This window comes from Bactrocera tryoni, chromosome 1, assembly GCF_016617805.1.
Source record: "Bactrocera tryoni isolate S06 chromosome 1, CSIRO_BtryS06_freeze2, whole genome shotgun sequence".
NCBI lineage: Eukaryota > Metazoa > Arthropoda > Insecta > Diptera > Tephritidae > Bactrocera > Bactrocera tryoni.
This window is the reverse complement of record NC_052499.1, coordinates 27,020,265-27,036,110: the sequence shown is the minus strand read 5'-3', so window position 1 is coordinate 27,036,110 and position 15,846 is coordinate 27,020,265. Positions and strand designations below refer to the sequence as shown.

Genomic DNA, 15,846 nt, shown 5'->3' with positions numbered 1-15,846 from the left:
GAAGGTTTGACAATTGTGAATTAATATTTTGCTCTGTTATAAAAATGCGTATTAATCAAAAGTTGTCTTCTTATTTATACCGACCTTGTTGCTCTTCTACCAGATTCTTCCGTAAAATAATATTTTTTACAATGTTACTACAATGTTAATGCCTAAGCCAATTGTCAAACCAACACAAGCCCCCTTCTTACCGTTATTGCTTTTTTGTTGTAATGAAGTTGCTGCTGTTTCTGCAACTGTTGTGGACTTCAGCTGTAGTTGATCGTGGTGGCGTTTGCGGTCACTTCGTGTACCACTTATTGCACTGGAAGAAGCGGCCTCAACTCCAGCAGTACTGTTATTGATGGCTCCTCGTGATGACGATCGCTTTCCGGTAAAGCTGCTACTCTGACTGCTGTTATGCACTGCTCCAGTTATAATTCCTGTTGGTGCTCTTGCTCGACTTTTGGTGTGAATGCGTTTATTTGAACTACTCACACTAGATGTAGTTTTATTTTGTAAATGTTGTTGCGCTATTGTAGTAGCGATATCACCGCCACTACCACTTCCGGCACTACTGGTTGTAAGTTGCTGTTGTTGTTTGTTGTTTTTATTGGCGAATTGTTGTAATTTGATTTGTTTACGACGATTATATTGCGTGTGTTGTGTTGAACGTTGCTTTTGCTTCAGTTGTCTGCTACGACGTGCTTTAGTTGTGGTTGTTGTTGTTGCTGGCGCCGTGGTAGCTACGGTGGTACTGTCGTCGTGCCCCTCCGTCACTGCAGAGAGCGATTGACTGTTAACGGATTCGGCCATAGACGACACTTAACCGCACTTTCGATCACACTAAACATGCCCTCGCAACACTTGTGTCCTTTTTCGTGTTATAGCCAATTTAATTTCTTTACACGATATTAAAGGAAAATAGAAAAATAAAAATAAATTACGTTTTGCACTTTCGAACTGTAGCTGTAATGCTTGTTATTGGGCTTTGCTTATATATTAAAATATATTTTCTAGCCGATTCTTAGTAAGCACAAACGGGATATATTCACTATACCAAGTCACAGGACACTATTTAAGTTATTATTAAAGTTTTATTTTGATTTCACTATGTTTGCTGTCACTTTCTCACCACTGCTCACTGCTGTGTGTTTTTATACTGATCAGCTGCTTCGGAGAAACTGCAAATTGTAGAAATTTCTATAATTAATGTGGTGAATTCAATAATTTTTTGTTTGAAATTGAAATGCATCGATTTTAAATACACAAATAATTTAATCAAAATATTAAAATTTTCATAAATAAAAAATAAAACAATAAAGAAAATCTCATGTCAATATTTTTGATTGAAAAAACATTGAGAACATACGCATACAACTAAAGAATATTTTTGATATATTTAAAAATACTTATCCGACCAAGAACTATTTAACTCCACATCACGAAAATCAATTTGAAACCCTTTATTAATGCTTTAATCCTATTACCTATGGGAAGTAGGCGTGGTTATAGTCCTATTTCGCCTACTTTCAGATTGTAACATAGGAATATTAGAAGAATGATACGCACTAAATTTAGCCGAAATCGGTTGGTGGGGTCTCGAGATATGGGATTTCACCTAATTGTGCGCTGTGCCACGATCTTTGTTCAACTTTCACACCGGCTCTCATAAAGCCTTCTCATACTATTTTGGAGGTAAAATTTAATGTCTCTGGCGAAATCAGTTATGAATTTATTACGCTTTTAGTAGTTTTGAACAGTACCGTTATATGGGGAGTGAGCGGGGTTATTTTCCGATTTTCATTTTCACACTGTTAGCAGGAGTTCTTATAATATTCGAGCTTAGCAAATTTGGTTGTTGTAGCTTTAGTGGTTTAGGAGATACATATGTATGCACATTGAACATATTAGAGGGCGTGGCCACGCCCACTTTTTCAAATTTTTTTTTACCCATAGTTGCCCCTTGCTGTTGCGATCCCCTCACATTACAACTCTATATTTTAATTTAGTGCTTAGTTCTGGCACTTTATATGTTTTCGGTTAATGGCAATTTGTGGGCGTGGCAGTGGTCCGATTAAGCCCATCTACGAACCCGTAATTTTTTTTCTGCTAAGGAACCTGCACACCAAGTTTTATCTAGATATCTCAATTTTTACTCAAGTTATAGCTTGCACGGACGGACGGGCGATAGACAGTCACCGGGATTTCAACTTTTCTCGTTGTCCTGATCATTTATATACATACATATGTATATGTACATACATATGTATATAACCCTATATTTATCTCGATTAGTTTTAGGTGATACGTAAAACCGTTAGGTGAACAAAACTATAAAACTCTGTAGCAACTGGTTGAAAGAGTACAAAAATTAAAAATTACACCTTTTGAACTGAATAAAAAGTACAAAGGAATCTTAAGCATAGCAGTAAATGCGTAATACAGAATGCGATTGTATACAATGTTCGCAGATAGGAGACAATGAAGCAACAAACATATCGAGAATTCAGTACTTAAAATGCAAAGTACAATTATTTAGCATAATAGTACTGTATGAGAAGGTACATAGGCATATACATATGTATGTATGTACATACCCTCATATCATATACAAGCACAGAGCATGTAAATATAGGCGTATATACATACATATGTATGTACATACATATCAATAGCGTTCGTCTGATAAGAAATACCAAACAAACACCGTTCACAGCTGTGATATGATAAAGAAGAATGGAAGATGTACAAAGACTAAACATTTTTTTACTCGATAATATTTAATAATAGGAAATTCCAATACCAATGACATGGTTGCTGGTTGAGAAAAAGCATTTTCTTACAACAAAGCGATCAGGTACATATACATGTACATGTATAGAAACACATACATATGTACGTAAATCTCATTAGCGAGGTCGGGGTGTAAATATAACCTTATAATACAGCGATATAAACAAGAGAGCACTGCGTTTGCACACTCAGCAAAGAAAAAAATATACAGGAGAGAAATAGACTTTGAGTGGGAACCAGAGTGTGTTGAGTGGAAATACAAAAATAAGTCTTTGAGCGCATACCTCGTGCTCGGCTACTCTACTCTTCCGAGTATCTACAGCTGGTTATGTGACTATTTGTAGCATTTTTACAGAGCATTAATAGAATAAAACAAAAAAACGCACAACAAAAGAAAAATAGATAAAAACTAAGTAGGTACACTAGCATACATACATACATACATACATACATATGCGCACAAGTGAAATGAAATCAGCTGTTTCAAGTTTGTTTATATTTTGTTTCTCGTTTTCTGCTTTGCTTTTTGCTTTCGTCGCAAATGGCAAGTCGACAGAAGGAACCAGTTTTAGACAACAATAACAATAGCACCATATTATATGCTTAGAGAACCGACAAGTATGTATATAAGATGCGAGCGGATTTATGAGGTTTAATATACACGAGTACTTGCTTGGTTGTTGAGAGATACAAATCGAAGTGCAAATGTACATACATATGTATGTATATAAGAAAAAGGCATACTCAACAAACTTATTGTCGAAATGTATAAATGTACATATATGTACATACATATCTACATACTATTTACAAATGTGTACATAGTACTGTTTGCTCATCATTAAGAGGTTGAACGCTCAAAAATTATATGACGTCAACACATTATTGTTTATCAAAATTAAAAAAAATAATAAAAAAATAAAAACAAATCAGTTAGTTATCACGGTAAATTTAAGTATATAAAAATATAAGTATGTGTGCATATAGAAATTAAAATTCAAACGACAAACGTATACATAGATATGTATGTACATACATATGTATGTATGTATATACTTAAATTCGTTATTTTATTTTTTTATTGCACAGTAAAACAAGTTTGGCGCATCATGTTTGCTACATATATGCATATGTTTTATTTAAATTTGTATTTATGTAGGTACATTTTTAGGTAAAGGAAACGTTAAGCATTTTCAATCGAATTGTGCCCTTTTACCCACAGCCCGACGAATTGGTGTTATCTCCAACAGGTAGTCAGACGAGTAGACAACACTAGAGCCAAGTGGCTCTGGTTAGGACCTACATTTGGTCTGTATATTTGGCTATTCGTACGTCAGAGCATTGTAGAATCATACAAGTAACAAAAGAATCATATGGTCGTCAACAGCTGAGATCACCTGATCGAAATACAGTAGAGGCCCGCTAATCCGGATCAATTAAAACCGGCCCCTATCCGGAATATAAGGAAATCCGGATTACCAAAGACATGTCAGAACTAAGTATTATGAAAAAATATTTATAAATTTCTGTTTGTTTATTATAACAAATAATACACATGTTCCAAAAAAACAAAACAAACTTAAACCAATAAAGCATTAAAGCGAATGTAGTGAATAATAAACATGTGATCCGGATTAGAGAATACGGATAGAGAATATCGGTCCGGATTACCAGGGACATAATAGAAATTTTGAGTTTTTTAACCCTCTCCGGGTTACCGTGGAATCCGGATTAGGCCATGTCCGGATTAGCGCGCCTCTACTGTAGTTGATTTTTTGGCAGAGATTTAAATAAAAGGACTAGGACAAAACTAGGTAAATTACATCTTTATGAATTTTAATTATCGAAATTATTTGAAAATTTAACAAAAACGTACTTACAGTAATAAATTGTATAGCATAACACGGCAACACACTCTTGATTTTTTTAAGGCATTTGGCCGTTTTAGTAGTAGAATATTTAGGAAACCCTAACGAAGTGCCTGGCCTTTGGCCCTGTGTCTCCCTTATTCTATGGCATTCTTAATATAATTTCTGTCATTCTATAAGCTTCCGCCTGCGTATGTATGGGTGAAAATGATAGGATTTGTTACTTGTAGGTTTCTACAATGCGTCAGAGGGCTGTCTATATACTATGCTCTTGTTTATCTCAGAGCAAGTAAAAAAAATATAAAACAATGCTCTATATGTATGTATGTATGTCCGAGAAGACAAGACAGTTACCATCTAAAATGTTCAGTACTTTCGCACTCGTTTCATGTTATATGAACTTTGATAGATAAGTAGTTAATAACGAATATGAACTACGCAGTATACATATGTATGTATACTTATGTACATATGTATATCAGGGTGCGATTATACATCCTGTTAAGAAAGTAAACACACTGGTTGACAGATCGCGCTAATTTTTCGCATAATAATTAAGGACAGTTGTACCAACCTAGGAAAAAAAAATTATCTGTCTTCCATATAAGCGGGAGATTTAAATGAAAATACTTTCTTGACAAGGTGTATATTTCATACTCAGCAGCATATTAACTTAACCATTTAACAATTTTTGCTTGATTTAAATTTTAAAATGGTTCCTTGATGATGGTTTAGCTTGGTGTAAAATGGGCAGAAACAAATCCTGTGTAGAAAGTAGGAAAGGCATTATTATCGATATGCGTACTGATTAGAAATCCAATTTCAAGATTACGCAATCGTCAAAGATCTCGACAATAATGGCTTTAAACGCTGTTCAGTATTTTAAAATCCACAAATCCATACAAGAATAGATTTCTTTTAACCTCCGCTAGAGATGACGATCGAATCGTCGAATTAAAAAATAATAATTAGGGGGCGAGTTTTTGGGGACAATGATAGTGCACCAAAGGTTGAAACTGTCAATAGACGTTTACGAGGAAAAGCACTCTTTACGAGGACGGAAGAAGCCACTGCTGTAAGGCCGAAATCGTAAAAAACGACTTGAAATCGACAAGAAATATCGTCATTGGACTCTAAGGAGTGGCAAAAAAGTCCTATTTCCGGATGAAACGAAAATAAATAGATTGTCACCAGATGGAAAAACTTACGTTCGGGGTCCGCGATGTAAGGATTTTGACCCGAAATACACTGAAGCACAGCGGCGTTAATAAAAATTAATTGGGTGCTGTGACATAAGAGGGTGTTGGATCTAAATCAAAAATTTAGGGTCATATGGATTAGCACCAGTATTCCACTATGAGCAAAAAAATATTAGGACTTTGTTCATAATTTTAAAATTCTTATTTTAATTTTCAAAGACAATGCCGTCCCAACAAAGTCTATTTTCGGAATAGCCTTCACGTTTAATGTCTTCAATTGACTTAAAACGGTTTCCTCCGGAGCGGCCGTTTGAGTTGGCCAGTTAGCCAGAAGTCACGATATTGGTTGAAAATTAGGCATAAAACTCACGAGGAATCAATGCAGTATGTGACGGTGCATTATCGTGATGCAAAAACCAAGAGTTTTCGGCCCATAATTCTGGCCTCTATTTACGAATAGATTCGCGCAAAAGACGCATAACACTCAAATAGTTCGTCTGTCTTGTTGACAGTTTGGCCGGTCGGATTCGGAGTGCACCACACCTCGTTAATCGAAGAAAACTGTGAACATAATCTGGATTTTTGACTTGCTTTGACGTGGTTTTTTCGGCTTCGGCTCACCTTTGCCACGATATTTGGCCGATTGATAGTCTATATCCGTCTCGTTAGCATATATCCAAGACTCAATGCCAGAGTAATAATGTTTCATAACATCCCAGTAGTCGGAAAGCATTGTTTTACAGATGTTAACACGACGCTGTTTTTGAAAAAATTTAGTGATTTTGGAACCAATCGTGCTTTCACTTTTATTAGGCCCAAATGAGAGGCTGAGCATTAGTAGCATATTTTACTTAAGCATATTATATGTATAATAACGCTAAATTAACAAGAACTGTTGGGAACAAACTATTTTGTGATCAAATTGAAAGGAGAATTTTGTCCATTTCATCTCTTTCAAAGTAATCCCCTCCCGCTGCAATATCCTTATGCCAACTAATTTTCCAGTCATCATAGCACCTGGAAAAATCCTCCGTCGTGATGGCCATCAGAGCCTTCTTCGATTCAGCTTTTATATACTCAATTGAGTCAAAACGGTGTCCTCGGAGTGGTCATGCGAATTTGCTGAATAGCCAGAAGTTATATGAAGGTAAATCAGCCGAATGCGGCACGATATTAGTTGAAAATTTGGCGATATAATCACGAATAACCAAATCGAAGAATTCACTTTTAGAGCCTCACAAAACGACGCGTATCTTAAATACTAAGGAATATTTTGACGTGAAAGTTAGCATAGATATCACTAACAGTACTACCAACTTACAGAAAAAAAATTTACCGATTCGAAAAACACGCGAATTTTTCATAAAAGATTGGTGGATTCGTATAAGACCTTCAAAAACATAAATATACGAACAGAATGTTTTTTCATAGTTTTAATAGACCTGCACTTGATACAAATGAAACTAAAATCAACGGCCTCCATGCAGCAGAAATGAGTTGAAACCAATGCTAAACTATTGCAGTGAACCGAGTGAGCTATGCCATAACACCTCTGGTTTATAGCATCCAAGTACAGATATATATTTATAATAATTTATTAATATATATATACAAATTATGAACTGCCCACCAGTGAATAAGCCACAAGCACGTAAAAATTCTAGAAGTGAAAATGCTTTCAAAAGCCTTTCCAAGGAAAGATTGCACCTGCAAGGCATTTTCATTTCTCATCATTTACGGCTACATATCTACGTAATCATATATGCAAATATGTATGTACATATGTATGAACAACGAAACTTAGCGTCGAAATATCATCAAATTCTAACCCGAAGCCATTTTATAATATGTCATTCGAAAAATTGCCGTATCGACATGCTACTTCACTTTTCACGCTCATTTTCTCCATGCTGTTGTAGTTTTTCTTTTTTCATCTTATTGTTGTTGTTTTGTTAAACAAATTGTACGTTTGAGTGTAAATCGCTGACTGCAACAGTGGGCAAGAAAATGAGATCAAGGCCGTTGAAATGGAACACGTACGAGATTATTCAACGGCAAATATGAATAAATACAATATATACATACATATCTGTACATACATATGTATATGTAGTTATGGTTTTATGAATATACAAGTACATGTTCTCATACATATATGTATACATATACATATATGTATCTACAAACTCATGCATTCATACATACATTTATCTACTGTGAGAAACCCAGAAGTAATATAATGGCACAATTTGTGAAATAGCAACAAACATATTTATCAAAGTACAATTTGGAAAAATTCTCAGCGAGTAGTAAGCTTATTTAACAATTTTCTAATAAACAATAACCAACGAAGAATGATTTCTGTGAATGTTTGATTGCACTCGCAATTGCTGAGCAACATCTAGTTTGTTTTATACACATACAGTCATTAAAAGAGCTACAGCGACATTATTGGAAGTATGTAATTAGAAAATGGCAAGAAAATACCATAAATTTAGTCGAATGAGTAATTTACTGTATAATCTCCAAAGTTTGGTACCTTTATTGAAACACACAATTGATTTGTCTAACCTTAAGAGAATGGCGAATCCATGAGTCATAAGTCAAATAAATTCGCAGAAGGAAATAAGAATAAAATAAAAGGAAGTTGTAAATCTTTAATAATATCCACGTACTCTTTTGCACTTAAATCAATAGAACTTTTTCCTCGCTCTTAGGCAGCGTTCATACGAGCTACGCGAGTGCGTCAATTTTCTGCAATCCCTCATATCACATTTTCAGCGAACTTTTACGAACAAAAATACAAAGCGTGTCACGCAAGCACCAGTAGTAGGTACATTCTTCATCGTCGTCTCCTCACCTAAAAAAAACTGTTTGGACTACAAAAGAATCCTCTTGTGAACACAGCCTTACATGAAATGGCAAAGAGATGAGTTCCAACATAGCAAACAAGGAAATGAGGAATTAAAAACAACAAATGTACATAAATCTATACGATCGAGTCATTAAAAGAGCAGCAACATTTTCTATAAACATAATATGATAAGGACTTGAAGTAAGTAGAATAGGGTTTTGCCTGGAAACTAAGACCTTGCGATGAACTTTTCTGAGACTTTTTGAAGGGACATGGACATGACAATATTTGCTCATGAAGTGTTCAATTTTCGGTTATTTTTATTTATAAAATTAATTATCTCTTGCTTTTAACATTGGCACATCCGAAATATGAGAAAACATTGTTTTGTTAAATTCTTCTCAGTTGCATTTAATTTTTTCTTTTACATGTTAAGCCTACGCAACATCGATCCAATATCTATCGTAGTGAACATCCATCCAAATTATTGAATGCATATACAGTCATGGACAGAGAAATAGCACACTTTCAAAATAAGTTATTCAAATAAGTTTTCAGTTTTATCGAGTAAGTGAATATTAACAATTTTCCACTTTTATGTATGGCATAACTTATAACGGTAAGCGCATGCCATTATCATGCCTACTATTTTGTTGTTACTCGGAGTATAACGAAGTTTGGTTGGACAATGAAATAGCACACCTTAGTTATTTGTACAAATACTCATTATTAGTTAGCAATCGTGCAAAAAATACGCTGTTTTAACCATAACTATAAAAATTAATATATTTTCAAAATGGGCAGAAATATGCATTGTTCTCTGGAAAAAATAATAATAATATTTGGTCCTTATAAAAAGGTAAAAGTCCAACTCAGATTGCCGAAATTATGAGTTGTTCAAGGAAAATGGTATACAACGCCATCAATTTTGTTAAAAGGGATCCTAATTTGCTCAAAAATAAAAAAATCCACAAAGCTTCTGGGCGTAAAACAACGGAACTTGTCGATACAGCCATAATTAGAAAAAGCAAGGGTGATCCTTTTAAATCATCCCGAGAGATTATGGCGGAAATAAACAACGAATTTGGGCTGGATACGTTAAGCCGTAGATTTGTAGACGTCTTCGCACATGATGATCTGTTGTTTGGACGAATGTGTAGAAAAAAACCACACCTGGCAAAAAGAAAACATAAGAGCGAAAGAAAATTTAGAAAATGACGTCAAATTTTGGAAAACGATTCTGTGGAGCGATGAAACTAAGATGAACCGTATCGGATAGGATGGAAAACCATTTCTCCATCGTCCCAAGTGTCAGGCGTATAACTCCAGATACACTACAAAAACTGTTAGCACGGCGGAGGTAGCGTAATGGTCTAGGGAGCGGTGTTGGATCATTGGTAAGGATAGATGGTAGAATGGACCAATTTGTATACCTAAACATTCTCAAAAATACCATAGAACCATTCGATTAAGAATCGATGCCAGTGAATTGGATTTTTATGCATGACAATAATCCAAAGCACGCAGCTTAAAGTATGAAGAACTGGCTCACTGAAGAAAGTATTAACGTCCCGAGGTGGCCAGCCCAAAGTCCCGATCGAACTCGATGGAAAATTTATGGAGCGACTTTTAAGATACAGATTGCCAAGAAAAATTTCAAAAATTCGAAAAGAATGAATGCAAGAAGACATGGTACGCAATCCCATAAACGATGTGTCAGATATTAGTGGAGAGCACGCCCAGACGATGCCAAGCAATTTTTAAAAATTGTGGGCACACAACAAAATATTAACGTTGTAAGTGCGTAAAAGCTATAATACTTTTTATAATACATTTATTTAATTTCCGCAGAATTGGCCTACTGTGCTATTTCTGTGTCCAGACCTAAACACGCAATGGGAAACTTAATCACTTTTTTTTTAAGTATCGAATAATACTTTTTAATTTTTTGTAAATAGCTCACTTATTTCTTACTTTATGTGATGCTAATGAAAAAATGAAATTTGTTTTCTGTTTATATCGAAAATACACATCTTTTTATTACGTTCTCAAAGTGTGCTATTTCTCTGTCTATGACTGTATTCATCTTAGCTGTCTTGAATTGAATAACAGCCTTTGAGTTCTATGAAGTTTAAAAATGCTAAACTGTAAAAAAGATGACTTTTGTTTTAAAAAATCGTATTTAAAGGGTTATTTTTGGTTTTGTTGAACTTTGAAAATTAGGAAAATCTACCCTGCAAGCGAATTGAAAAACAACCCTAAACCTACAGTAAAACCAATTAAGTAAGTTGCGTTTCAAAGTCAAGTACAAGCAACCGTATCAAATGCATGGAACTCATTCGAAAAAGGACATTTTGTTTTTTATTTCTTACAAATTGCTTTCTAAACACCTGTCTAAAATACGGTATAAAAGCGCGTTTTCAAAATTGTAAGTTGTTTTAAAGATACAGCAGTTAGAAGGAGATGTTCGGAGCGCGATTTTCCCAAAACTGTGTCTTCAAACTTCCCTCCATCGTATTTCAACGGCTTGACCGACACTCAGCACTTTTAAACACATGAACATAACTATTATCAATCAAAAATTTCCAAATTTTCGCCACATTTGCAACATTTTTTCAAATCTTTACCAAACATGGTCTAAAAATATAAAAAAGTGTGTAATGAACTGAATGGTGTTTATACATACCTATACTAGCTTATAACAATCCTACTTGAATTAAGAAATGTATTATTAAGGATTTTTAATTAATCCTAAACTGACAGATACATATACTAAAATACAGTTGCTTACAACTAAAAACTGGCGAATAGATTAATTTATAAGCTTTTACTTTTTCAATTTAACCAAAATTCCACGTCACATTATATTTATATAAATAAATAAATACATTATAATAATAAAAATCTACCCTATTAACAATATTTCCCCTGGTGAATGCTTAAAACGAACCGTGAAATTGAGTACTTCCTCCTTTTACTCTACATTCGTTCACTGCTGATAACAGTAACAAAAGCCATTTCAACACTACCCTTTTCCGAGACGAGAGTATAACAGTTGGTAGTGTGGAATTCAAGTTAATGAAACTCTATTGCGAACGAATTTACTATGTACTTTAAGGCTGCTTTTAAATATAGGTATATAATATGTAAACCGTGGTTGGTAAATAAAATAACACATCGATTCTTATATGAAGATAACAAATATGTATTAAGGTAGGTACACGCATATATTTACTTATTTATGTAGCTCGGTGCCTGTTAAACATGTGTGATATAAAAATTTTGCACTTCAAAATAAATTATTGGTCAATAAATTTCTATTAGATAAATAAAAAGATCATTAAACGTTATATAACTACAAATGTACATTTGTATGTATATTATAAATAATGAAAAAACATGAATTCTTTAGAAGGCAATAACGAAGAATTTCAGAAGACAAAAAATTCAATATTCTTAATATTAGTCGAGGTCCTATAAGTTTTTGATATAAAAATAATTCGATGTGATTTCTATGATATGTATTTTATCTTCAAGAAGTCCGGAAGAAATTCTCGTTAAGTGACTTCTTTTCAAAACCAAATACAGTGGTCAAAAAAATTATATATACTAATATTATGAAAAAAAAATCTAACCACCAACTGCTTCCTGGTTCCTCTCTTCACGTTATATTATCTCAAAAGGGGTGATTGAAAAGTTAATAAGAGCGCAGTTATATTACGAAAGCTTACATCTATTATATCTTTACAAATTTTATTCTACAGCTGTAACTCAATTCAGCTTATAACGAATGACGATCGTATGGGGAAAAACACTGTATATGTTGGTCTGACTAATTGATTTTCATACCCATGTTAAGTTGTTAATAATATTGTAATGAGTACACTGTACAAATGCGAGTATTGTTAAAGTACTTGAGAGTTTTGCATAAAAATCGAATTCTCAGACATCGATTCGAACGCGAATGGTTCCATAGTAGTTTTGAGAATCCTAAGGTATGAAAATGGGTTCATTCCACCATATGTTACTGTCTGTAGCGGCAGAATACTACCGAGTTGACAGTCCTTGGCCGGATGAAAAATTCGAGTCCCTTTCGGTTACGTAGAAACGACAATGTACAGTTAAAACAATGCCTAACTTAGTTAAGGAGCTGTAACGAAAAATAACATATAAGTTACCATAATTCATTATTATTATAAGGTAAAAATTCAAGTTTAACCCCTTCTGCTCATCATACGCACTATTTAAATGTATGTAAGTACAAATCCGTGCTACAATACAAATTTCACATACTCACATGTTTGAAATTTATGTATTTAACAAATTATAGAGAATATCAGTAGAAAGCAATTATAATATTACGCCGGGAAAGAAAAGTGTTATTAAGTAGGGAAATCTTGTTTAAAATTATTTTAACTTATTAGTGCTAATGAATTTGTTCCAAAAACCGCAAACAGAGTGTATCTTTTCCAAAATGGAGTTTTTCTCACTTCGCCTGCAGTATATAAGGCACAATGTAATAATGTAAACAGGTATATATGGGTATGCGTTATTTTTTATATCCACCAACAACGTATCCGCTTCCCCTACACACATACATATATACATACGCATCTTGCGGAAGTGCAATTTAAATTGCACCGTCTTTAAGCATTTTTCAAATTAGTTTTTCTTTTTCAACTTCTTTCATTTGTCATTTATGTATATTGCATAGAGAAAAACGGAAAATGTCTACTAAATATAAAATCGATGTACAAAGTAATGGCAGCTGCGCACCGCATTGCAAAGCAAATTAAAATAAAATAGAAACCGACGATGTCTGGTGCTCAGATGATGGCGATGTCGAACGACGACATACTGACAGCGCAGCAAAAGGCAATGAAAACGAAATGGTAAACGTTAGGGGGAGGAGAGAGAATGATGAACGCCTCGGCACAACAAAATGTCGTAGTTGCTTGATATAAAACATTAAGTATATACATATATACATATAATCACGATATAAATATATGTACATACGTGTGTGATTCACATATACACACATTCAAATACGAAATATGATGTATATGCGAGTATATACTCGCTAACCAATAGTCAAATGCACCTTTTGGTTTATTTACTGAAGCTCCGTACCTTAACCGTATGATCCATTAATTTCAGACTTTCCATATCTATGTATATATTATACATTATGTACATAATACCACCTATATATGAAATTTATATATAACACTATTATTGCATATAAAAATTATTAAGATCTTGTATTCTCGACGAGCAGTTATTTTTTTATTAAAATATTTTATAACTGCTTACTTTTTAGCACTTAAAAATTCCTCGTCAACACCGTTGTCTTATGCTTACCGAAGAATTGAAACTGTTGCGGTGTCTTTTAATTACGAAACATCATTGAATTTGATTTAAGTTTTTTTTTGCGTTACATTTAGATATTATACTTTTTGCGTTGTTTTGTTTTTTTATTTACTTTTTTATATAATACGACACTCACTACGCAAATGTATTCACTTGGAGTTTCTTATATTTTCAATATAATATATTGTGTCCACATTTTGCTTTGTTAATTATGGCGTATTATATACTAGCCGACATGGATATATTTGTGCATGTATGTATCAGCTGCTTTCGGTTTCGTCGCTCCCCTGAGCTGTAAGGCTTTGGCTTTATCGGCAATCATTTCTATTCACTGCTTGCGAGTACGAGGAGTTTAATTTTGCTATATATACGAATATACATGCATACATACTTATATGCATTTATATATACATTATATACAAAACCTTTTCTACCATTTCGGTTTATATCTCCTCGCTCGCTGCGCCGTCTAGCAAGGGCCGTAATCACAAAGAACAAAACGTTTTATATAATTTATATTTATATATTTAATGTATATATAAATAAATATATATACATAACTATTGTTACTATGAAAACTGTTTACCAAGTTGTTACCGCACCGAGTTCAAAGAAGAGACTGAAAGCAAAATTTTGCTGCCACTAGCTACTTTGCAAACGCAGGCCATTCACACGAGTTGAACTCACGAGTTTGGACATGCGGCTCTCTTCCTCTCACAAAACATATGAGTCGCATCATACGTTGTCAACAGGCAAATATAGTTTAGCAGTTCACTCAACTCTCCAAACATTCGGGATACACTGAGAGCAAACTCCTATTTAGCCACATGTTCGCACTCGGGTTTTCCGCATATCTACATACATATGTAATATCCAACAACTTGGTGTTACTTATTATCGGTATTGCTGAACGGTTGGTTCTGGTTTCTGGTTATGTCCCCTAGTGGCCTCGTGCATCCACCGCACCACCACTGCTTCCAAGCGGGCTTTTGCACGAGTTCATGTCGCTGACAAGTGTGGTAATTACTTTGAGCTGAGAAGTAAACGGCCTTACTTGTGTTTGGATTGAAAGGTGTATGTATGTATGTACATATACATATATGTACTTACGTATAGAGTCGTTTGACCTGTACGCATAAGAGCAAACATATGACAACAGCGTTTGAAAATAAACAGCAATCACAAAGGCTGCGTTTCAATGGCAAAAACAACAAAATAAGGCACACATTGTTGTTGCTCTTGTGTCTACAAAGCAAACAATGTATTATTTAATGCACATGTTTTTTCAATAAATATTTCGATTGTAGGTTTGTGGTGCCTATTGTTTTTGGTACTTTGCTAAGTTTCGGCAGATTTTACTTAACACAACTTAATTACAATCAGTACGTATGCAGTGAACGTACTATATACATAGTGTGAATGTATGTTGAATGCGCCCTTCTACCCTTTGCGTCTTCATTCCAAAACTGCGACTCTCCGCATGTGGTCTCACCCAGGACACGACCTCGAAACACGTTGAGTACGTTTCTCGTTTTCAAAATGGGGTCAACAAACTGTATTTGAAGTCACTTTAATATTCTCGACCTATAATATTTGTCTTTGCTCACTGCTGTTCTGTGCTGAAAAGCTTTGGAAGTACGCAATTTTTATAGGTACAAATATCAAAAACAACGTTTTCTTATGCTGATAAGCACACAAAATTTGTTAATGCCAACAAACGGTTTTACATACATACATACATATGTACGTCGTTACTTATAAATACATACATACATAT

General features: G+C 34.1%; 1 protein-coding gene across 8 annotated transcripts in view; it reads right to left on the bottom strand.

Annotated features, from left to right (window-relative positions):
• LOC120773217 (E3 ubiquitin-protein ligase TRIP12) overlaps positions 1–14,467 on the bottom strand; it is a 31,569-nt gene extending 17,102 nt beyond the window's left edge. For 2 of the 8 annotated variants that reach the window (XM_040102143.1, XM_040102148.1), the window contains exons 1-2: positions 14,013–14,467; positions 192–1,163 (exon numbers count right to left, since the gene is read on the bottom strand). In XM_040102143.1, the coding sequence (XP_039958077.1) occupies positions 192–795 (604 nt within the window). In that variant the 5' untranslated portion in view covers positions 796–1,163; positions 14,013–14,467. Of the gene's footprint in view, positions 1–191; positions 1,164–13,784; positions 13,893–14,012 lie in introns of those variants that run through there. The other 6 variants (XM_040102146.1, XM_040102149.1, XM_040102150.1 and 3 more) reach the window with 6 other exon arrangements.
• Positions 14,468–15,846: the final 1,379 nt, after the last annotated feature.